This window comes from Lethenteron reissneri, chromosome 13 (assembly GCF_015708825.2).
Source record: "Lethenteron reissneri isolate LAM-NWPU_2019-01 chromosome 13, ASM1570882v1, whole genome shotgun sequence".
NCBI classification, from domain to species: domain Eukaryota; kingdom Metazoa; phylum Chordata; class Hyperoartia; order Petromyzontiformes; family Petromyzontidae; genus Lethenteron; species Lethenteron reissneri.
In genome coordinates, this window is record NC_083791.1 from 3,181,349 (window position 1) to 3,207,660 (window position 26,312).

The following is a 26,312-nucleotide window of genomic DNA, read 5'->3' on the forward strand; positions in this document are numbered from 1 at the left end:
CAGTAAAAAAACAATACATCATCGTTCACCCATGATCTATCCACTGCCGAATGAAGTCCTCCCAAGACGTCGCAATCTCTCACGGTCCTGCGATGTAACGATCCGTCCAGCACCTGCACAGGACCTGATTTAATCGCTCCCTCTCAGCAGTGAATGTGCTCTTGGGCCCACTTGAGTCCCTATGTGATAACCAGATATTTATAAGTGCACCTTGTTGTCCATTACTTGTATTTTGCCCGTATTAAACTTTAACCCAACTTTGCAGATGTCTTAATTAAGTTCACTTATTATTTCCTGCTGTTCATGACCATTGATTGGATGTTATGACTTTCTCATCAGCAAGTCTGAGATGGTTTAATCCTTATTCTATCTGTGCCTATGTATTTATTTTTCCAATCAATTTTCTGACTATATTCTTACATGTCGTTTTAATTCTAGATTTGAAGCTTTCGTGACTGCAAGGATTCATACTCTTAGTTTTTTCGGTAAAGTCACATAGGTAAAAAATGAAATAAAAATTAAAATAAAATAATAATAAATCACGACGTTTCGGAGGCAACACAAGTCTCCGCACTCAGGTGGGACCGTCACAGCCAGATTTTCTGTATCAAGTGAGGCAGGGATTCCAAGATGCAAGTTCTTAAATACAAGTTAAGGGGGAGGTGGGGGAGCTTATCAGAATGTGGTAGCCAATGAACGAGTTGTAAGTAGACGTCGGACGTGGACGTGTTTGTGCGCAAGCCCCTGTTGGTGCACATGATAACGTATTGGAGGGGGGGGGGGCTAAAAGAGAGGACGAGGAGTACGTGTACGTGGACCTGTTTGTGCACAAGCACCTATTGGTGCACATGATAGAAGAGAACGAAAATGCCCATGTTGTTTTTTACCAGTGTTGGCTGACAATCAAATACGAAAAGGAGAGTACTGTTAAACGCTGGGGATGTTAACACCCGGTAAAGTAAAATAGTGCCTGTCAGATAAGATGGTCCAAAAATGTGTAGTTAAATATTTTTTGCATGGTTAATAACATCTTTCCAATGATTACTAAGTTTGTACCCATCATCACGTTTGAAATTATGTCTGTGTTTATATATCTGAATGGCTTCGTGTACAAACCTTTGATGGTAGCCAGAGGGTTTTCAGAGCACCTTAGTCTCGGAAAAAACAATATCATGAGAGCCCACCGCATTGTAGCAATGATCGGCAACGGCGGAAGACTCAATTTTGCCGTGTTTCAAATCTGACTGATCGTGTCCGTATTTAAGAACTTGCATCTTGGAATACCTGCCTCACTTGATACAGCAAATCTGGCTGTGACGGTCCCACCTAATGACAGAGACTTGTGTTGCCTCCGAAACGTCGTGATTTATTATTATTTTATTTGTATTAATGTAAATTTCATTTTTTACCTACGTGACTTTACTGAAAAAACTGACTCCCTAATATTTATGTTACTTAATACAATCTCAGTGTAATTGTTACATTATTGTAACATATATATAATGCATTTGTATTACCTTCATGCCTAGCGTTTATTTGCTGTTTAAAGGCAATTAGCTATGTGTAATTTGATGCACTATACACTGACAGTGCTTATGCATATTTGTAGATAATAATATTGCATCAATATCATCGTCATCACCATCATAATCATATTTCACATCCATAGCATAACTTTATACCCGACACATTTTCAGAACGCACAAGAAAGAAGACAAAAGAGATTTATGCCATCACACAAACAGCCAAACTGTATAGAAATAATTTTGTTTTAATTGAGCATGAATCGACTGGATTTGACAGTTCAATTCCTACAGCCATCTGCTAATTTCCGCAGGGAATTACTTCGCAAGCCATCTAGTTTAAAGTGGGCATTAAAGACAAGAGTAGGTCATTATGTGCCAACGACGACTCAAATGTTACATTTTGTACTTGTTCACAATTGACGCGACAAAAGTTTGAGTACCAGTTCTCCCGTAAAAAAAATTTCAATAACGGATCTCAATTGCATCTCTCCTGGTTAAATAAAAGAGTATGTTGAATTCAGAAGACGTCCCAAATGTGCAATATGTGTTAACTGCTGACCCTGTCTCCACCGTCCTTGAGCAACGCAAACAGGATCACGCGAAGAATAACGATTTACAAATTTTAACACGGGCCGACGCTACACGGCTCATTCCGAGTTGCCTGAATGTTAATCAATTTGATGCTACAGTGGAAAGGTCAACTGTCATTAAGAGCTGTTGATTATCTTGGCTCATCATACAATACCTCTAACCACTGATTACTCCAACTAATGAAAAGCAATCTGCAGTTGATATAGGTTCCCACGAGACAAAGCTCTGGCATTTGAATTAGAGGCTCTGGGACATGGCTACGGTGTGTGCATGCATGATTACAACTATCTCGAGCTGGCTACTCCAGTGAATTTGAAATGAGCGGGTGCCACGGTGGCGAGATGTTAACTTCCTAGCCCAGGTATGCAGGAGAGCTGTAGGTTCAATCGCGACCCTGATGCCGGCTGTATATTTCGGAGTTTGTATGTTCCCTCCGTGGTCGTGTGGATTTTTCTACGAGTCCTCAGGTTTATCCCTAATTTAGAATCAACATGCGTTTAGAGTATTTGGCTGCTATAAATGTTCCAAGTGATAAGCCACTTCATTGAGATATCATTTGTGGCCAGGTCGCTTCTGAAAAAAGAGCTATGTAGCTCAGTGGGCCTTTCATGGTAAAATAAAAACAGTTCATAGTATAAATAGCTGCAATGCAGAAAAAAACTTTATTTTAGGGGTTGCTGCAAAACGGAGGGGTACATTTTCCCACGATTGTTAACTGTTGATTTGAATGTTCCATAGAAGAATATTGCGCATGTCATTAGTACAATGCTGTAATTCTTTGTAAAATATATTTCTGAATTACTGTATATGGTTAGACATAAATCAACCGTTCTCACAATGTACTGAGGAAATTGTATCAGACTACATGGGAAGAACATGTTTTCCGGCTGGATAATCTGTGTGGATTCCTGAACAATGGCCTCCCTCAAGGCTCGGTACGAGTGTCAAGGAGGTCGATACGAGGGAGGGACGGCCACGTCCAAAAAACATGCAGGCTGCACATTTGTAATGTTTTTTTTGCATCATTAACAAATGCGTATAAATACATACACAAAGGAAGCACATATTCATAGACGAATGAGGGAAAGTGCTGTTAGTGAGCACCTATCAAGGCCAACACAACTAACGAATATGCAGGCCTGATCACTTTTATCGACCCCAGTGCTGTTGACTATATTATGCCAGACTCAAATTTAAGGGCGCGTTATCCTCAGGGAGACCAAAGCAACAACAACAGAGGGAGTAAGGGAGCAAAGGAAGTGGTAGACAGGATTGCAATTATGGCGAAGGTTTACCCCCGAGGTACTAGCTGGCAAGACCATAGCAAAACTCAGAAGAGGTGGCTTTCTTGGCACGAATTCACCATTAGAAGGGAATGCATGGTCCATGCGGTAATGAAACCCCACTACACTGTGGAAGACAATGCCACTGTATGCGTATTTGTTATTGCCAATTTAACCACCTACGATAAGCAACATGCCATCACCATGTATACACAAACATGACTCGAAAAGTATATTTTTTTTATTGCAAGAGATGGTCATTTATTATTTAGGCAATTTTTGTTGTTGTATGCGTGTACGGTTAAGGTAACGCTCAGAGTCAGGGTCAGGGTTCATGTTCCAGTTACTGAACTCGATCAATAAACATCAAATCACGGGGAAGGAAAAGTTTATCTGGATATACCGGTAAAATATTGCGAGTTACGGGAAAGTATAATTACGGGAAAATATAGAATTGGTGTAAACGTTTGAAACTATTTGCGTGATTTATTTTAATTGTAAAAAAATATTCACCTAGGGATAATCCCTTACACATATTGGACAATTTCGTTTGTAAGTGTCCAGGGTGTCCAGTGAAATATTAAACATGTAAACATCGTAAAGACAACTACTTATCACGTACAATTTATACAATGTCAAGAACATTTACACAGAGTCAAGAACATAAAAAAGGACATCACACGACTGTCAAACTCATAAATAAGTGGTGCACACTGCCAGTTTATAAGGAATGTGCTCTAGGCGTAAATATTAACTTCATTGGTAATTGGTATTTAAGTGCAAAGAACATACCTGTACATGTTATTCATCAATTAAAGTTAATTCTTATGCTCACAATACATGCATAGATGAGTGAGAAACGACAATTTATACAAATCCCTAGGGGATGGATCAGTGACACCGGTGTTCAGCACATTGCACTATAAACCTAACTACCTAAGTTCGATTCCCAGCCACAGCTAACATCAGTAGTGACGCGTTTTGTCTTTCTTTGGAATTTTAACACTTACATTCTAACTTAGCAATCTTTGAAATACGTAATCGACCAGGCTATGCGTTAATTGTGTGTTGACCGACTCTCTGTGTCATTTTACATAACATTTCGATACTTTGCTAGGTTATTTAATTTAGTGTGTTCTGTCTCCCTCTAAGCCTGCTTACTTTACTACGCCTCCCTTCGTACTCATTGACATGTCAATTTTTTCCCTACCCCCTCCCTCTCTCTGCCTCCGCCCCCCTCTGTCTATTTAAGGCCACCCCACAGAGACGATCACCCCTCTCTGTACCTGAGTTGCTCTCTCTATGTATCTTGGTGATATCTGTCTGCTTACATGTCTGTCTATAGTTTTCTGGTTAGATTCTATGTCGCTATTTCATTATACCTGATGATGATTGCTTGTGTTGCAATCGAAACGTCGTATGCTATTATTTAATTTATTATTTTATCTTTATACGTGACTTTACCAGAAAAAACCAAAGAATAATTCCTGCAGTCACGAAAGCTCCAAAATTCAGATTATCATAATTGGTGACTTCAATGTTCATGTTGATACACCATCCAAACCTCATGTCAGGGACGTTTTGGCCATCCTTGACCCTTTTGGTTTCATCCTGCATGTCAAACAGGCAACACAGTCTGGTGGACATACTTTAGATTTGGTTTGTTCTCTTTGGCTTTCACTATCTGCATTGACTGTGATTGTTCCAGGAATCTCAGGCAACTCTTTGGTCCTCTTTGATATATTCCTGCCCCCTCCTGGTCCTTCTATTATCCATCGAATTTAATTTCTCTAAATTGCGTCTATCTCCCCAGCCTCTCTCACAGACACCGTATCGAGTTCCCCACTGGCTAATGAGTGCGAGCTTCCCGTTGAAGGAGCTGCTCGATTATATAACTCTGTTCTGTCAGAGATCCTGGATCATTTGGCTCTCCTCCAAACCCGTCGGATATCTTCACATCACCCTTCGCCATGGTGCACTGAAACATTGAGGGTGCAAAATACTACCGTCTGTAAAACAGAACGTGCTTGTTCGAGGGCACATTGTTGACCTGTGTTTCCCGCCAATTCAACTGCAGAACTTCATATTTTTGCTTGCTGTCTCTCGACCTACCAGCTGTTCACTGGATACCTTCCCTTCAAGGCTGTTATGCGACAATTCTGTTATGCTTAGGCCGTATACCCTCAGTCTTTTCAATCGGTCCCTCAAAACCGGCACCATTCCTGACAGTTTTAAGATGGATGCTGTGACCCCAGTTTTAAAAAAATCCGGGTCTTGATGCCAAGCTTCTGGAAACTTTCAGCCAAATATCCAACCTTCCGTATTTGTATAAAATTCTGGAACGAGCTGTGGTAACTCATTTACATCAGCACCTGGCTTCAAACAATCTATTTGACAACTTTCAATCGGGGTTCAGGCCTGTGCATAACACCGAGACTGCTCTGGTAAGGGTGGTCAATTATTTACTTTTGTCAGCAGATAAAGGCTTTGTCAGCCTCCCCATTCTGCTACATCTCCATTGATCACGGGGTTCTCCTTAAGCGATTAGAAGTTTCAATGGGGATCTTTGGCAGAGCTTTGTTGTGGTTCTACTCTAACTTAAAGAAATGTAGGTACTTTGTCACAAAGGATGGCTTCAAGTCACCAATTAGACCAGTTCTCTGCGGTGTTCCGCAGGGATCTGTCGTTGGCCCATCACTTATTAGTATCTACATGGCACCATTGGATATTCTGCTCCGACATATTGGCTTATCCTACCATTGCTATGCAGATGACGCTCAAATTTATATCCAGTTAGAACCCGTCTATGCAACACCTTCTTCTGCGCTATCTGCATCACTAACAGTAGTGAATTCATGGTTGCGCCAAAACGTTTTGCTATTAAATGGCAACAAGCCTGACGCCATATTCATTGGCTCCCTTCTGCCTTTTTCTAAAATTGGTTCGCCTCGTTTGTTGATTGATGGTCACGATGTCAGTCCCACGTGGGAGCTCAAAAACCTTGGTGTTCAGTGTGACCAGTCATTATCCTTTGAGGCACATATATCTAAGGTGGTTACAATTTCCCTTTTTCACTTACGAAATATTACCAGAATGCATCGATTCCTGTCACCTGCTGACTTGGAGAGACTTGTCCATGCTTTTGTGTTATCCAGACTCGACTACTGCAATGCATTATCGATTGGAATTCTGAGCAAAGTACTGGGCAGACTCCAGCTTGTTTAAAATGCAGCTGCTAGAGTGCTTCAACTTACACCAATCCGTGAGCACATTACACCAGCCCTCTTATCTCTTGATTGACTATGAGTCAAATTTCGAGTGGATTTTAAGATACTGCTATCAACCTATAAGGCTTTAAGAAGGGCTCACCCCACATTACTTGTAGGAACTAATATATTTATATATTCCATCAAGGTCCTTAAGATCATCTGATCTCCAATTGCTCAGCACTCCCAGGTATAGGTTGCACTCTTTTGGTGATCAGGCTTTTGTAACTATGGCATTCAAGCTATGGAACGCTCTGCCACTTGAAATCAGGAAATCAGGAGTCGGTAGATATATTTAAGTCTGCTTTGAAAACCCATCTCTTTAAAGTGGCCTTCCCTATTTAGTTTGGTCGGTTGCCCTGGTTCTGTTTTTGTTTCTTGCTTTTCATGCATTGTGTATTGGAATCCTAGAATAAAATGCACATGATAAATTTTAATTATTATTAATAGCGATAAAAGGGTGATAAGGAGGTGACTGACCAACAGTGAGCAAGTAACTGGAATAAGTTAGCGAGTGGTAGATCAGCAATCTAAACGAAACATCTTATTTTATTCTACCAGGTAAGGCCCACTAAGCTATAAGGCTATTTCTTTAAGAAGCTACTTTGCCACAAATAATAGCTCAAACGAAGTGGCTTATCACGTGGAAATCTATTGCAGCCAAATACTCTAAATGCATGTTTCTAAATATGGAGGGAAAATCGGAGGACCCAGAGAAATATCCACAAGACCACAGGGAGAACATTCAAACTCCAAATATACAGCAGGCATTAGGATTGAACCCACGACCTCCTGTATACCAGGGGAACATCTCGCCACCCTCGCACCCAAAACCTGAGCATTGGATCAGATGTATGAGATTGCGCAGAGAAACGGTGACAGTGGCAAGGTTGTACTTACGCGGGACGTCAGCGTCACATCCTTGAGTGCGTATATCTTGTTGGTGATGTCTCTTCCAATGAGGCTGGCAAAGACCACTTCCAGAAATGGGATCGTCTTCAGGAAGTACATCAGACGCTCTTGTGACCAGGACACAAGCTGGCAGTCGTCCATTGCCGATATCGATACCTGGTGGTAACATCACACCCCGCTCCTTCGCTCACTCACTCAGTCACTTAAGGGATCCCCAGTGGGGCAGACCAATCTGTTTACGGTAGTAGAGGCCATGTTTGATTCATGTAACATTAATAGGGGAGAGCAGTGCTGCAATGGTTAGTGGACCATGCGATGAATGTGGCGGCCTGAATTTGATTCCAGGCCACGGCTAATGCCAATGGTGAGTGATATCTGAACCCATCCTGGGACACTCCTCCCCCCTTCACGAATGCGTCCTGATCAGCGTGGTGAAGTATGATCAAACAACCCCCTATGACGCGACTTGGCATGTGGGGGCCCTCATTCAGCAGTGGATTGACAAAAGGATGCACATGAACGGGCAATTAAACAGATCAGGTAATAAGGAACTGCCACTGGGGGTGCTCTTTCAAATGTGTTGAGAAGTGATGTAAACTCTTTGGTTCTTTTGGTAAAAGTGATGTAAAGCTATACGTGGTGAGTCTATGGGTCTCTAACTGGTCAGTCTATGGCTCTCTGAGTAGTGAGTCTATGGATCTCTGTGTGGTGAGTCTATCGCAATGAGATGTCCCAGCATATCAAACACCAATCATTATTCAACAATTAGTTGGTTATAAAGCATTAGCAGTGGTGCGCAAAAACAAATATAAAAAAGGCAATGCATTTCTTAATAACACTGACTTAAGAGTTGAAATAGATTCGTCTATTACATATATATTGCCAAACGATAGGCAATGCTATTCAATATGCAGCTGCGTTTTTAAGATACCGTAGTTATTTACATGTTTATACCGCATTTGCTTCATGTTTTATCACTTGACCCTTCTGTGTAAACTACTTTGTCATTTGTGATGAACAAAAACTCATTAAAAAGTTCCTATTTTGGTGATACATGGGCCTGTCAAGATCTATGAGCATAACCACTCTGCATTAAAATAAAAAAATAGACTTTTGGAAACCATATCCTCACAGACAGGTACCATAATCTGAAGTCGATGCAGAATGCGTAAAACATATCACTGAATAAATGAGAAACTCAACCTGCAATTGTTATCAAACATAAACAATGCAACTTTTTTACGTCCATTCTTCAGTCACGGACATAAAATTATCACATCCATCTGCTAATTAAGTGAGAATGACTATTATATACAATTCTGTGTTTCTACCCACTGCTACACATCACGAGTTTGCGTACAATATAACTTTTTTGCATTGAATGATGTCACATGTAATGTTTTATGGAGTAGTATAGCTTATAGTCATCTGGTAATATATAAGCATTTGTTTAACAAGCCTGATTCTTCTTATGAGACCAAGGAGGTCAAAACCAATGCAGAATTTAAGGGCTTAAACAAATGCTACTTAATAATGTTGGTCTGGAAAGCCGGTAGGCTGATGGACTAGAATAGATTTATATATATAATGTGGAGAGACTGAAGGGAATTCTGCTTAAGCTTGCTTTTGCTTTTGATATTCCACAACATAATCACTTTCTGTGCAGTTAGTCAGTTCCATTAAATACGAAGCAGGCGCCGTTGCTTGAAAGAGCTGCTGTTCTATTTTATGATAATCTAAATCTTTATGCTGGAGAAATCCGATGAGCCATGAAGCTCTTTTTCACAGATTTTATGCTGCATCACATAACTTGTTGATGAGAAAGCCCTATTCGTTTTGGGGATAATGGCTTTGGCAAATGATTAATTTGGCGATGACACCGGCGGACAATTGCATCATGTTGTAAAATGCACCACGGGACATTTTGCTTCCCAAACAGACAGGAAATCAGGGTTAATATCCTCACGTAAAGATGGATATTAATCAGCAACCAAATACAAAACCTCAGCTGTTATGAAGCTCCTACCATTAGAAACGCCACTTCAAACGATACAAGCTCTAAAAACAGCAGCAACTGTAACAAATGTAGCTAGTTGTAATCACCAGCGAAACGTCGCACTCGAATTGTAAATGTTGTGTGTTTACTCTCCAACACACCGATCTGTTGAGCTAGTAATTAATTGGGATGTTTTGTTTACGCGACAAATCTTACTAATTGGCTATGTCGGGTGGTGGCGGGTTTAACGACACATTTATATTTACTTCCTTATACGAAGTAAATGTGTTCCTGGAGCTTCGTTCATATATATTGAATCACTTATAACATTAGTACTATGAGGATGAACTCCCAGCCTTCGTAACTTGCTATTTCATAATATAAACACTTAATAACTTACCATTCATATTGTACAAAAAGACAATTCATATTGTAAATAATATTCTATTTTACACTGTACGGTATTAAAATAAATTAAAAACTGACAAAGTAAAGAAGCATATTCTTCTCATGTACACAATACCGGAGATTTACATGCTCAAACGTTATTTAATTTGTATTTATTTTTGCATATTATTCTACTCATATTTTCCCCCTCATTAAAATGAATGGTAATAAATCTAGAGTTCGTTTAATTGAAACTTCGTAAATCGAATATTCGCACATCTAGACATTACCGGACTAAGATTGCTTCATTTATCATTAATTGGAAAACGGTCATTCATTGCATTGCACTGAAGAGTGTTCGATAACTCTTGCTATGAATATTAATGCCACCGTGGTAAAGGGAGCCATGTGCCTCCCTATATGTCCCTTAATTGGGCCGTTGAGACCGGCCACCGTTAGCGAGCCTACGCATTCACGGTCCAGCGCACATGGGACTGTGACATAACAATTACAGCCATCTTTGACTTCTTGCGGCAAACACAACCCCCATTGTTAATTCTTGGCATTGCTTGTCCAAGGCAATACAAAAAAAACATCCTTGGCATGTTTTGACCCTCTATGCTGTGGAAGCGTCTGTGTGCATGCCGGTTGCATTCTGCGGCGCTATAATTAGTTGTCCAACATGGCTAGACAGACATCCGACATTTTGAGCATGACAGATTTAATTTCCAGCAACATCGTTTCCGTTGAAGGCGGTGGCGAGCATGGGGAAAATGGGGAACGCAAAAAAAATGAATTGTTTTTTATTCTCGAAGGGATTTTGCAAAGAAATGAGATGTCACGACAGCGACAAGGAGGTCACATTCAGTGTGTCCCTTCAGGGAGGGTGTTTTTCGTGTTATAGGTCAAAAGGGCTTTCGCACGCTAGATCATGTCGTATAGTATTCAGACCCACGGGCAATTGTGGATTCATTGTTCAGAAAGAACAAGCCGGCGGATATCCCACGCTTGGTATCAGTAAAATTTGCGCATCCACAAATTCTTACATCGATGGCCATCTCATTGCAGCAGCCTCTTCTACTTTCACTGACTGCAGGGTCAACAATGTCAGCATCTTCCTACTCCTACAAGCATTTGGGAAGCACTCAGATGTGTTGGTGGCCCGAAGCCATTTGTAGAAATTCCACAATCCCATCGTCGCGAGAGCCAGCTTATCATAAGAAACCCGCCTGTTGATCTGCTTTTCATGCTCAATAAAGGTGGCTTCCACTTACATCCACACACATGGTACGATCACCTTGAAATGTACGAATGTACGTATGTATGTTTAACACGTAAGCTTTCGCGACCAATATTATCCATAATAGAGTTTTTTAGGTTAGATCCTATGAGCGTCTCATAAAAAAAGTCTATTATGTATGTGTGAATGTGTAGAGGTTGATGTAAAATATGCTAATGTATAATAAGAGGCAGCTCTCTAGTCTAGCGTTGAAAGAAAGTCAACCGTGTGGATATCAAAAGCAGCGTATGAGGAGGAGTTTCTCCTTATTGACGAAACGTTGACAGGAAATGCCGCGGTGCCAAGGTTTAACAACAAGTGCATCTGTGTGCCATTTTCGCGGAATGGAAGAAGAAGAAAAACAATAATTTTTCAAAACTTGACCACTTCACTTCAAGGTCTACTTTCCATGAAGCTGTTTTATATATATATATATATGCCTCGAGACCTATAATTAGTGTTACAGCTGTGTCTGCGACCTGTCATCCATAAAGGGCAACTTGTCTGACAATTCGCCCTGTAAAGTGCACTCCGCGAACATGAGAAATGTTTTAAAGGTATCACCTGAGACCTGCCCCCTTTTTGTGTCTCCATCATCCGGTATTCCACTGAATCGATGAATGCGTTTGGGTAAATAAAATGTAAAAAGCGTCCTTGGCAAGTCACCTTCATTCTGAAACAAACCATTCGCGCAAGACAGCATGTACATACGTGTATATGTTGAACTTATTTCGCAACGTAAAAAGCCAACTGTGCTAATTGGAGGTGGGGGAAGGATAACAAACTAAATACAAAAAGCAGTTGTAAGAAAATTCGTTTTCAATTCATGTTTACAAGTTCATGTATGTATGTTGAACTTCTTTCGCAACATACGTAGCCAACCGTGCTATTCGGAGGTGCAGAGGAAGGACAACGAACTAAACACAAAAATCAGTTTTAAACATATTAGTTTTCAATCTAGATGATTAAAAAGTGCATCGCTCCAGTGGCTTCCTAATATTGGAAGGAAGAGTATTCCAGACGCTGGCCGAAGCGTTAAGTTGAAACAATTAAGTCTCCTTTGTTTGACTATATGAGATGAGAGCGTTCAGAGATTCAATGGGAATTGTTTCGTGAACCAACTTTGTTGCCTTTTTTTGTGAAAAACTGAAGAAAGTAAATCATTCAAATATGGCAATTTCCTGCCCACCAGCTGGATACATTTTTGCAGCAACACTTGAATGAGGCTAATTATATCTTCGTAATATCAAGTCCAGGGAGAAAATATTTAAAGCGAGACATTTATTAGATTGACAAATGGCTAATAAAAAAATATAGGTAGAAATGTGTTAAGCATTTAGATAGAATAATACATTGATACAAATAAATGTGGATAAAACTACAGAAAGTGGTTATTATGGAGAAGAGGGCACTCACTTTCCCTTGAGTAAAATGCTGAGCCTTCTGTCGATGGGGGTTTTATTCTCAAGGGCGTACACCTCGCCCCTGCGTCTCGTCTCTATCATGCAGTACTGAGACACCACTGAGCGGAACACCTCTCTGGGCACGTTGAGAGGTGCGAACAGCTCAACGTACAAGTCACTCAGCTCTGGGGGCAGCTTTACCTTGAAAACAAAACAAAAAACAAGCTATTATCATCACTCGCCACGGTGGTGAGATGTTATCTCCTTGACTTAAAGCTTTCGTGACTGCAGGAATTAATATTCATGGGTCTTTCGGTAAAGTCATGTAGATAGGTTTAAAGAGTTAAGGGAGAACCCATTGGGGTACCTTCAACTTGTTTGTCGAATGTTCGATTCCAGGTGAAGTAAGTGTTGGTGAAGCAGTGTCTCACCAGGGCCGGTACATCAGGATTCAGTCCTTGTTGGACCAAATCTTCAATGTCTTTGAGTTGTGCGCCTTTTGGCGTCATCTGGTCCAACCCATGTGAGACTAGGCTCGAAGGAAAGCTGTCTCGGGTGTGGACCAATCAACTTCAAGGACAGTGCACATTATCAGAGTTATGTCTTTTGTTTGTATTATGACTGCAGGTATTGCAGTCTATGCAAACATGACTCCTTGCAAAAAGGTGTCAGTTTTGTTGCGAGATAGAAGGGTAAAAACCCAATTATCATCTTAACACCTGTTTTATTGCCAACAAGGGTAAAATATTTTTATTTTTCATCATTTTGGATACTGCCAAAAAAGTCCCAAAGATACGTCTCTTTTTGCTTCTTTCATTGCATAACTCCAATTTGAAGTTCCCATGAAGTTCACTCATTGATTTCTCCACTCATGTTGAGGACTCAGTCTCCAGAGTCTTTGGTCTCATCCATCCTGTATTCAACCACCACACTGCAGGCCACAACAACCCTCATTCACCATTAATTGGTGGTGACGTCACCACAGCGCTTGTTCCAGGCTAGGTGCGCATTTAGGCCGCAACGAAACACTCACCTACTTACTCACCACTTTGGAATTCTCTGCCATCGCCTTTTTTTACCAGGTTTGTATAGCCTTGCTCAATTCTAGACACATGAACACTTCTCTGTTACAACTTTAGTGCTGTTTTTTGCTCCTCGTTTGGAAGTGTGGACCTTTGACCCTGTGCTCAGCAACCTTGATGTTAACAACATATGCTTAATACTTTAGCGAAAGAACCGAATAGTATATGCTTAATAATTATGCTTAATAATTAGTTGTCATTGTGCTCATGCTCACGATAAATGTATCGATTTACAAAGCCCAATCCAGAATGTCACTGCTGTTCAGTTACTTCCTTGGACATGTGGACACTGGATAAATCAGGGTCTCTGCTGGTGAATTTGTCACCGATTAACTCAGCATGGCATGCCCAGCGAAGTCGACATGTGTCTTCTTTATTGACAGCCTGCGGGAGGGTCATATGGCAGAGATCTTACTTTCCACATCCAACGTTTCAGGGCACTGGGATTCAGCCTCCATGGTTAAATGTGTTCGAGGAACAATGACACAGACTGCGCCATCTGCTTGATTGCAGGCGCTGGAGGGTGTCCGGCACTGTCTGTTTGAGGCAAGGCCAGATTTACAAAACGTCTCAATGAAATTGGTAATTTAGATTTGAAGTTTTCGTGACTGCAGGGATCCATACTCTTTGGTTCTTTCGGTAAAGTCACGTAGGTAGAAATTTAAGTAAATTAAATCACGACGTTTTGGGCGCAACACAAGCGTCCGTCATAAGGTGGGACAACCACAGCAAGAAACTTCAGCAATTGTTTCTTGCTGTGGTTGTCCCACCTGATGACGGACGCTTGTGTTGCGCCCGAAACGTCGTGATGTAATTTATTTTATTTTATACCTACGTGACTTTACCGAAAGAAAGAAAGAGTATGAAATTGGTAATTATTAATTAAATAATACCAATAATTTTTGGTAAAAAAACCTCAGCATGTATGTATTATATATATAAATTTAAATTAAATAGATTTTGTTATGTTTTTACAATGTAAAGCAGTGACAGTGTTTCTTTAAAGCTATTTCATGGATATGACCAAATCACACGGAATGTGCCTGAATTCATAAAATCTCAGAAGCTCAGCATGCTTGAGCCTGAATAGTGCTTGGATGGACAACCACCAGGCATTCAATGGGTGACTTGGGCTCCTGCAGGGATATATTGCCAACGGTGCAGTGTTTAAAAATCCATTGTCGTACTCTACTATGCTCCGACGTCTATATGCTCTCGCCTTGTATGTACTGTATGTTGAACTTCTGTCGCACCATATGTAGCCAACCGGACTAATCGGAGGTGTGGAGGAAGGACAACAAACTAACACACAGAAAGTAGTTTTAAAGAAATTATTTTTCAATCTAGATGTAAAAGTGCATCGCGCCAATGACTTCCAAATAGCGGAACGAAGGGCATTCCAGACGGCCGAAACAGCGTTCCAGACGGCCACATCGTACTGACAAGCGTGCTACAGTCTGGTAAAACATCCCTCATGACCCTGCACTGTGCGGCAAGGCCTTCATCCGGCAGTGGATTTACAAAAAATCGTTATAAACATACATATATTTGTGTATGTACATGGGTAAGATGTAACTTAGTGCAGTAAATTTCCCAGCTGAGAGATCCTCAGTTCAAATAATCATCATCGTCTTCCCTCAATTGCCAATAAAGCTGCACCAAATTGTTGGAAATTACATCGTGGAGGTCACAAGCGATTCTCGAGTCAGTCGAGCTCTTAACGTGCAGCATGGATCGATAAGCCAGTCAAAAGGCCCAGGACCGAAGCTACCACGGGATCAGTTAGGACCAGATGGGTTGCCATGGGAACTTGGACTCCTGGGCCCAGCACAGAGTGCTAGAACTCAAGCCAGCACAATGCCGCAAATGAGGCAAGTGAGCGTTGCAACACATTGTCACAGAGAATTGCCCCAGAAGATTATATAATTACATGACGGACCGACTTGTGAAATTACTTCATGAGGCTCCTTCTCCGCTACGTGAAGCAAATGTTAAATGCCATGGAAACTGTGTTTCTAACATACCTATAATTAGATAACAAAAAATACTCTTTGGGTCTTTCAGTAAAGTCACGTAGATAGGAAAATAATAAAATAAAATAAATCACGACGTTTCGATCACAACACAAGCAATCGTCTTCAGGTGAAAAAGATAATGTGCCATATTCATTGGTGGACAGGCTAAGTCCATCAAATCTTTATTATACTCAGTTGACCTCAGAACTCAGCACTCTAACACTCTTGTCAACCCCTTGAGCCACTCGGCCACTTTTAAACGAGCAAACTTTTGAAGGATATGGAAGTGTGAGGGCACAATGCTGTCGCTTCATTTGACTGAAGGTGTTACATCGTGCTCTTTGTCTTATAATGCAAAAGTGCGTCTTTACCACTTACCAGACGCATGTTATAAAGCAGCAGGGCTGCATGGGCAGCACAAATAATGAGGAAAACCAGACCCCACACTCCAACGCCGTAGGCACACTGATACAAAGTGGCCCACAGGATCCAAAAGATGCAACCTGGAAGACAGAACATTGAAATGCTTGAAGTTCAACTGCCATAAATTGATGTTAAAGTATTTGTGAAAGCAGGCCATTTTCACATAAACTAAAACACACTTGCATTCGACAGCTGAATAGTCCAGTAGTCTCGTGAGAAAAATGTATCTGTTAAATTCTCATAGCTGCATGTTAAGTTCCACAGAGATTTAGCATAGCCAGGACGCTACTGCACAGTGGATGCTAAGGCCTTGTGACCTCATAACAATCGCCAAATCCCATTGTTTTTTAAATGTGTCTGCAATCAAATAACTAAACGATGTCGCTGTGTACCCAAACCTGACCAGGTGGCTCTGCTGCAGATCACTTGCAATTGGAAGTTCGCGAGTTCAAATCCCGTCAGGAGTTGATTCTACACCTCATCCTTTCGAGGCTGATCAAATTAACACCACTTTGGTTTGGCAAAAGTCAACAGTGGTTCTCGTGCGAATAAAGAGGCCATGTCGTAGAAATGTGCAAGTTCCACTGCTGCTGTATAGCTAAAGTTCGCCAAAACAAATGAGCACCGATGCTCGTGAAAGCAAGAATACACCGTGACGTGGACTATGTGAATTTGACCTCTCAGATGGCATTCTCAATATAAATAATATATCCCTATTGTTTCTCACCCACTTGAAAGACATTATATTGAATTGAATTAAACTGCCCAAATCATTTACGGAAACTAGACTGTATGCAACTGCAAGCGTATGTATTTAACCTTTTGGTGCAAAGCTTATTTATTCATTAATATCTTACAATCTTGAGTATGTGGAGTTTACAGAAATATACTGCATGCATGAGGGGCAGGAAACGTCTTCATAAAGTGGTTTGGAATATTATGTGCAGCCCTTTCAAACCCATATATACTTAAAATATAAGTAAATACTATATCATAAATTACTTCTCAAATAATGTTATATGTATATATATAAGGGTCAAAGATACCTGATAGACTATTCCATTGTATACCAAATAGCTGATAATTATCAGCTATTTAGAATTATCAGCTATTTGGTACGTTGTGAACATGAAAATAATGGCTGCAACTGTTTTTTTTAAATAAATCTATGTAAAACGTTATTAACAAATTCTAGAATGAAATCAAATATAGGTAAAGTTTCAGGCAATTGCCTAGTTGAGTGAATAACACAAAAATAAGAATAATTTAAAGCCTTTTGTCAATTCACTCCTGGATGAAGGCATTCCCATGCTGTGTCATTAGCATTGCCCATACTTCATAACAGGGATCTCTGCGGGTTGGTAAATTGGGTGGGTGCAGGACCCGTTGAGATATTACTCGTCACTGATGTTAGCCGTGGTTGCCAGATCTGTAGTGCTGATACACAGTTCCAGTCCAATAAAACGATGTCACGGGGTATTTAATGGTCACTTTATAGCAGATGGTAATTTCCCACTAAAATGAACATTGTTCTCAAGGATGAAACCATTACCCGACAGAAAAATGGATCAATGATGAGCTTGCTGAAGACCATGTTATTTTGATACTCAAGTAAAAAAAGATATCCAGATTCAAACTTCTCGATCATGGAGGGGCATGTGCTGTTCACTAGCATCTACAGTAGTTGTGTCGGCATACCACATGGGGGGTGGCGTGGCCAATGTCATGCCCGGCTGCCTTTGTCTCCCCAGTGCTGATCGCACACAATACTTGGTACTCATTTAAGGATGAGATGACCGAGGAAAGGTCCAGGACCAGCACTTTCCACTGCTGTGCGTGGTCGAGGAACGAACTGAGCGCTAAGCTGCCCTTCCATTGCTCTCTAAGCATGCACAAACGTACATACATTATCTACATCATTTTAAACAGAGTAATTGGTGAATCCAACATGTCTTATGCAACAGTAGTTTTCCACAATAGTATCAAATGCAGATAAAACACTTTTTTTACATTCAATTGAGGCTTTTAGTACTCACCCAATATCATAAGTCCTCGAAACAGCAGGATATGGCAGGAGAGCGTGGCTGGAATTAAATAGGCAACCAAGAAGGCAGTGTTGGCGAACTGGAAGAGTCCGTGCTGACTCTCTTCCCACTCAAGGCACGCGCTGCTGTTCAGGGCACTGGCGTTAGTGGAGATAGTAGAGGTACTAAAGGTACTCGCGTTACTAGAGGCCGGTGCGCAGGCAACCAATGGACAAGATACCGAGAGAAGCAGGAGCACAGTTGATCTCATTGTTGCGTCGTCCAGGCAAACACGAAGAGGCGCATAAAAAGAGCGACTCTAAGCTATAATAGAACATTAATATATTACAAATTTTGAGTCGGTTGTTCAACGTGCTTGGTAAGTCAACAATATGGATAATATAACATTGGGTGAAAAAAGACAAGTGTAAAATGAAGACAGTGGTATTAAATATAATAACAAAAATAACCACGACTAAATATAACAAAAACGATCTACAACGAAATACAAATTGTAAAACAAAATCTAACAATTAACCTAGATTGCTAAATTTAACTGAAGCTTTAACTGACTATTATGCATAAGCACTCCATGCCAACTGCACAACACGACGAGATGCTGAAGCAGAATTACTGAGCTCTCTGGGGGCGCATGGTGTAGATTTTAGCCATGCAATTTTCCATCTGGTTGATAATGTGTGCAAGAAAAAAATGGAGACATAGTGAGCATTGCTGCTAATGACATACACGACAAAGTTATCAGTTGGATAAGAGAGGGCCCACTCTGGTATTTAAATTATAAAATTTGTAACGGTTTTGCAGCGAGTTAAAGATTATGTGTACGCTGAATTGTATTTTGATGCCTGAAAAAAAGTATCCTTTTTAAATTAAACACACAAACTGTGAAATATTATAACATACAAACTGTAGATTATTTTATGTATTAATTTTCACGTTAAATACGTTGTAACACTGTTATTACCACTATATTTAGAATTGTGTCAGCCTTTTAGGTGTTGTTGTTTTTAATCATTTTAATATTATAAAGTCTGTAGCTACACGTAAACATGGGTTGCTCTGAATTTAAATAATTTTCAACATTCCATTTTCCTTTACTTCATCATGCAAGGGCCTTGATGATAAAGTGTCTATCTTGCAAAAAGATAATTCTAATAATATGTAATGAGTTAAAGAGTGCCTTCAACTTTAGCTGTTTTCATCAGGTGAAAACTCAACAGAACAGAAGAGTATTATTTACAAGACTTAGGTCACCAACAAACGTTCTGACCCACCCCGACTGGACATCTGTGAAAAAGAGCTTTATAGATTATCGGATTCCTCCGTTATCAATACATATTATGCTTCCGATTACAAAAGAAGAGGCCTGATGGCTCGTTGGGACATTCCGTCTCCAGGAAAGCCACCCACATGGATTCCTATCTAAAGTCTGATTCCCACCACCATCCGGCCCAGAAAAACTCCCTCATCAAAACACTACACCATAGGGCTCACTGCATTTCCGACCAGCGCCACCTAGCTGGTCGGAGATGCAGTTACATTGGGGAAATGAAACATGTCTCGGACCGTGTTCATGAACACAAGGCAGATTTGAAACACGGCAGAACCAATACCTCTGCAGTGGCTGATCATTGTTATAACGCAGTGGGCTCGCACGATATTGTTTTTTTCAAGACCGAGGTACTCTGCAAATCTTCGGGCTACCATCAAAGATTTATCCATGAAGCCATCCAGATATATAAACACTGAGACAATTTCAATTGAGAAGATGGGTATAAGCTGAGCAATCATTGGAAGGACGTCATTAACCAAGCAAAGTCGTAACTTGCTGTGGAGCTTCCATCCTTCCCTGCCTTTTGGCTGTTATCTTCGACTCTCTGAGTTGCATTGCCCTGTTAGGTGCCTCTGCATTAACGGGCTGGAGTCTCACTAACATGACCACCTCTGCTCCCTTAGCCTCGATGTATCGATGGTTCTGGCTGTGTGATGGGCTGTGTGTCTCACTGGCGCGACCACCGTTGCGGTGGTTCTCTTGCGTTGACGCGCTTGCCTCTCACAGCGCAGTTGGCAACAACACAGCTTGTGTTACACATAGACATCACATTAACTTGCTAAACCCCCTAATCTCTCTGCCCAATCCCTCCCGTCAACATAGTGCTAATCTCTCATTAACACTGCTGTTGTGCGCATATGCGGGGACGATACTCTTATGCGGCGACGGAAGCTCATTTCATACTAATCTCTCTCCCTAATCTCTCTCTCCCTAATCTCCCCCATTAACACAACTGACGTGCTTGCGTGCGGGGATGGAATTCCTTTCCAGCTCAGACCCCGCCTGCTTGCCCTTCGCCACATATATAACGTCTTGTTGTAACAGCTCTCTCGCTGTGTTCTTCCTGGTTCAGCAGTTCCACTGCTGGGTTATTTTGTTTCCACCTGAGGACGACGCTTGTGTTGCGATTGAAACGTCGTGATATATGATGTTTTTATTTTATTGTATTTTTCTACCTACGTGACTTTGCCGAAAGAACCAAAGAGTAAAGCACAGCAATTAAGAAAATGTAAATTGTAGAAAAAACTATCGAGTAAAACTCTGAACAAAATGCATCTACACTGAGGAGATCCAGATGTTCTCAGTTCAATTCCTGGTTGAGATGTTTTGTTGGTGTAAATTGTTTACAGGACGTGGCGTAACGTGCAGATTCATCCTTTCCCCCAACACATTCAATCCGCGTTAAAACTTGAGGAAAAAACGATGTAATAATAAGTCTGTCTCTGGCTATGAGGGCTGCTATTTTGTGTGTATACATATGTAGAGCCGTTGTGGACGGCCGGATTTAGACTTGCCGCGGATGGCAAACAAACACAATGGGCGTGGCTACGTCGGTTCGCGGGGCAGGTGCTCGCAGCGACGTCCTCGCCGTACGCTGGGATCCCCCACAGCCCCTCCCCTCAGGGTGGAGATGGCTATTTAAGGCGGTGAGCCGAAGGGCTCGGGGTCGAGTGTGAAGCTGTAACCAGTGAAGAAAGAAGACCAGCTAGACCGTCCCTGGAACTCCCTGGGATCGCTGTCCTTTTAAGGACCGACCAGGCAAGCCAGCGGCGTGGCCCCCAGAGCCCAGAACCGACGCTCTTCTAAGAGCGGGGTCTGGGTATTCGGGGTGCCGTAACCTAGGTGTAAGCTAGCTGTGAGCTAGGATGTTGTGTTCCGTAGCTAGACGGGTGAAAGGGCCGATACCCCTTCAGTTACTGTAAGCTTCCGAGTTACGTGCTGGTGTTAATAAATAAGCGTGTGCCTCCAACTACGTGTCAAGTCTCCCTGGAACCATACTACACATATGTTAAGGCAGCGACGTATAGTTGATTTCGAGTGGAATACAGATATTTCCGAGCCTGCCAGCAATTACGCACTCGAAGAAGAAGAAGAAGATAAACCAGTGCATTGAAACATTACCGTGGTTTTTTTTATTTCCAAAAGTGAATAAGGATTAGTGGGGGTTGGAGCGAACTCATAATTATTAGAATCTGCAGAGAGAAATGCATGAGGGAGGGGATGGAATAGAGAGAGAGAGGGGTTGGGGGGGGGCAAGATTGCCGTGAGGGCAACCACCCTAAAAAATGTGAGAGGCTCCGTCTCAGCGTGAGCGATACATTTTGCGACAATTGGTTATGCCCCTCCATGAAATATAAATAGCTGTGGGTGCGCACACGCCCGCGTTATCACTCGAAAATACAAATAGCTCGAGCACAATTATCTAATCCTGTGCCCGGGCAGAGTGAGTGGCTTGGCTATTCTTGCACCCGTTGGCTGCTAAAAGGGTGCCTTGTAAGGGGTGGTGGAATTTGATCTTAATGGTGTGAGATAAAATAAGAGTGTGATTGTATACCGTCGGTCAAAACCCTCCATCACCGCTCATAGACTTTATAAGAATGGAAAAAAGTGCCGGTTATAAGCACCATTGTGAATGCATTTGAAATGCATTAATTCATTAAACGGCAGTCGTGAAAACAGAAAGGCCAAACGATGTACAGTATTATTGGATGTTCAGTGCTCAGTAAATAAGAATGCATTAGTTTTAACAATTCCAGTGCTCATTTGATGTTTTAAGTGTTTCAATCGTTAAAGCGTCTTTGCCAGTTTGATGGTATGAACAATTTCCTTCTTACAGCCATTGGATAGAGTTCTTCATATTTATAAAATATATATACTGATGTGATCTGCCCTAAATCGAAAGTTAAACACAGAATTTTGAATCGTAGGTCATAATACACCAATGAATTCGAGGACAAACAATACTATCAATTGCCCAATGTAACTAGAATTAATTGTTAACATTACAGTTAAATGACATTGAATGCATGATATATAGCAATATCTGTAGATAATAGTGAGAGGATTTTGTAAAAGTATATATTTTTGTATATATTCTCCTAAAAATATAAATACAAATTTTATAAAGTTCCACAACCACAAATAGACGTGATGTGTTCTAGACTTTTTTTTTATAAACAGCCAGATGGCTCGGCGGTAGGGCGATGCAAGTGGGAAGTTTGCGAGTTTCCATCGTGGGTTGACTCAGACCATAATCCCTATAGGGTCGATAACGTGAGCACTGGCTTTGTTGGGAAGTTAACAGTGGCTGTCCTATGTATACAGACACACCCCGGTTTGCGACCGGGATTCGTTCCTGATAACCAGAATGTAAACCGAAAGTGCTTGAATCGAAGCACAGAGATGGGATGGTGGATCGTAACGTGGTAGAGAACCTACTTACTAGTACGTACGACTAATAGTAGCAGTATGTAGTACTACAACGAGAGATGGGATGGTGGATCGTAACGTGGTACAAAACCTACACAGAGACAAAGGTCTCCGATTGGTAGAAAGAGACCTCCGCAGTGATTGGTCGCAAGGCAAACTTTTAAAGGGATTGGAAGAATACGATTTGCACGGGATTAAGCCGGAAAACAGAGAGGATCCGTTAGAGGGGAAGGATAGGGATTGGCTAAGAATTAAACAAGAACAAGAAGATTCCAGAAAGGGGGCTCGAGGAGTATAAAAGCGGAGAGCACGAGGAGTGTCGACGTTCGGAGGAGGTTACAAGCCGAAGACAAGACCGAAGCCTAAATCGGGGTGGTACTGCATATACTTGCTCCGGCCATAGGAATGTGGAATTCCCACTACTCGTTCAAGATTGTGAACAGGAGATGAGCACGACACTGAATGATCATTTGAGCAGGGCAACACCGTTTGCATGCAGACGTGCTTGTGTAATTTCTCTTTTACTTTGACGATATCTCTTAGGTAATATACTCCCTGACGCCGGTGACTCCAATTTTCGTGTGGGACAGCGAGCCTCGGGTTTTCCAGTCACATAAAATACATGCAGATGGCGCTGCTAATGGAAATCAGCAATGCCCATGTATAATTCAAAAGGCATTACCCAACAGCAATGCACATTTACACGGCACTTGCAAATCGGAGGGCTTAAGTTCGAATCCCACCACTTTAATAAATATTGTGAATATATCCCTACGTTATCATACTTTATACTTATACAGTGCTATGTTCGAAGAGAAACGTATTTTTTTTTCCTGGTGGGTTCCCTGCCTGTATTCCTGTCTGCATGTCTGGTGCATGCCCAAATGCGCGTGCGTGCGGTGGTGAAGTCATGCGCATCCCACAGCGTTGAGCGAGGCTTTGTGCGTAGCGCTGACATCACGTGCGGGTTGCAAGTGTAAAGGGATGCCGAGAGGCAAACACCCATTGGGAAATTTAAAAAAAATCATCCACTCACCGAGTCTAACGGGCTCCTCAGGAGCTAGCACAGAGGGAGCTGGCATCAGGGGGCATGAAGGTGGAGAACATTCCAATGGGATTGGTCGTCAGGGAACACTAAATGGAAATGCGTGGTTGGTTGGGAAACCGTTCGGGCAAATTAATGGGATTTTTTTTAGTGGAGAGTCACAGAAAGTTCGGGAAAGGATGGAGACGAGAATAGAAGGAAGGGCGTTTTGGTTGTCTGAACAGAGTGATTCCGTGATGTGTGACGCGCTTTGTGGAAGAGACAACATCACATTGAAGTTTAAGACTCACTCAACTGGAACTTCGTTGCATTAGTAGAAGGACATGTGTGTGTATGTATGCACATCCGATTCGCACAGCTGGCTACGTACGGTACGAAAGAAGTTCAATATACACACGAAATGTATCATAAGTAAGGTAAGACTTAAAACAGGTTTAAAATCACAAATGTGCTTTTCTTTAAAAAAGAATACTGTATAAGAAGAACTCCATTCTATGTCTCCAAATATGTTTAGTCCATCGGCATATTGGCTTTCCACACCAATAAAATCAAGCAGCTTTGGTTTAAGCAATCAAATTGATGCAGTGTCTACCCCATCAGCATTGTCAGGTTCGATTAACAAATTCTGCTGGATTCTCATGGTGTTATTGGCAAGGGCACTGCATATAAACCACGGGTCTCCACGGCAGCTGTATACAGTAATTTCTTCGTGATTTCACAAACCAGAATTCTGGCCTATGACCTTGTCACACACAGGTGCCACGGTCTTTAATGTCCACTTTGCTGCGAAATACACGATTTGATAATTACCCGCGCATATTACCAGACATGTGAAGTGAGCGATTCACTTCAATCTAGCCCACCACATGTTACCTGCCAATTGACTTAATGTGCCTATGCGACGTGATAGGCATATTTAACTGTCTTTCTTAATGCATCTATTTTTATATTCATGGTTCTTTCGGTAAAGTCACGTAGAAGGGAAATAATAAAATAATACACATTCTACAATAAAATTCTCGCGACGTTTCGATTGCAACACAAGCAGCCATCATCAGGTGTGATAACTACAGCAATAAAATGTTTTCAAGAATATGAATCCCTGCAGTCACGAAAACTTTAAATCGAAATTTACATCTATTTTTGTAAATGAGCAACGGAATAGCGGTCATCTCTGTTGCAGTCAGTTTCTTATCCATACGAAAATCACCGATGAATTCCACACAAACTGGTCAGCACTCATTTGATCAATCTCTAGGGGAGGATGGGTTAAAATCGTTCCTGACCAACATTAATAGCCAGTGTTACATAGCCAGTTCTGATACAGTGCTGTGTTTTATAGGGAGAGCCATTAATCTTTAATGGAGGTCTTGCATATGTATTTGTTCACAACACATTTTATTCAACACTTGTCGAAGATTAATCATTATTTTTAAAAACATTCCTGACGGTTTTCATTTAATCCCGCTGATGCATAGTCTGTTGAATAGGTTTGCACATTCCGTATGTGTTAATGTGGGTGCGGATAATGCCAAAATGTCTGCATATTACTGTGGGTATAATTTATTCGCAAGTTTACAGTTTAGCAAAATATGCATCTCAGCATGAAGTAGTATATTTTTCTTAAGCTAACGTAATTATTTAACACTTGTGTTTATATCTCGACTACAAAACGCAGGAATTACTGAATATTGAACTCAAGTATTATTAAAGTTGCATTTGAAAAAAATGAGGAAGTTAAATTGGCACATATCTCAAGCTTGACTTTGTCATAGAAATTCCGATTTGAAAGAGGAATTTACCATCCTATATTAACAACAATAACCATCTCCCTCTCCCACAAGACATGGTGATGCCTGGTGCAGGGGCGCCCCGTTAGCGAGACGTGTGCCATGGTGGCGTGATGTAAACTACCTCGCCTGGTATACAGAAGGTTGAGGGTATGATCCCGACCCTGACGCCTGTACATTTTGAATATGCACGTTCTCCCCGTGGTCGCGTGGATTTTTCTCCGGGACCACCGATTTTTCCCTCCACATTTCCACATGCTAAGCCATCATTTGTGGCCACGTTGCTTCTGAAAAAGAGCCACGTATCTCAGTGGGCCTTACCTGCTAAAAAATATAGTTTAGTTGATAGTTTTTAGTTCAGTATGTTAGATGATGATGGTTGGGGAATGAGGCAGCCCATCATCCATATGAGGTCACTGAGCAGGCTCAAACTTGCTTACCTTCCGAGATCTAATGAGGTCGGGCACATTCAGGGTGATATGGTCATTCGCAGGTCACGTGTGGTGGGGT

General features: G+C 41.4%; 1 protein-coding gene across 1 annotated transcript in view; it reads right to left on the minus strand.

The window, feature by feature from the left end:
- LOC133341957 (blood vessel epicardial substance-like) overlaps nucleotides 1–18,849 on the minus strand; it is a 28,803-nt gene extending 9,954 nt beyond the window's left edge. Inside the window, exons 1-5 of the mRNA XM_061550796.1 lie at nucleotides 18,200–18,849; nucleotides 16,119–16,243; nucleotides 12,657–12,844; nucleotides 11,805–11,913; nucleotides 7,567–7,734 (exon numbers count right to left, since the gene is read on the minus strand). Of these exons, the coding sequence (XP_061406780.1) occupies nucleotides 7,567–7,734; nucleotides 11,805–11,913; nucleotides 12,657–12,844; nucleotides 16,119–16,243; nucleotides 18,200–18,458 (849 nt within the window). The 5' untranslated portion in view covers nucleotides 18,459–18,849. The remainder of the gene's footprint in view (nucleotides 1–7,566; nucleotides 7,735–11,804; nucleotides 11,914–12,656; nucleotides 12,845–16,118; nucleotides 16,244–18,199) is intronic.
- Nucleotides 18,850–26,312: the final 7,463 nt, after the last annotated feature.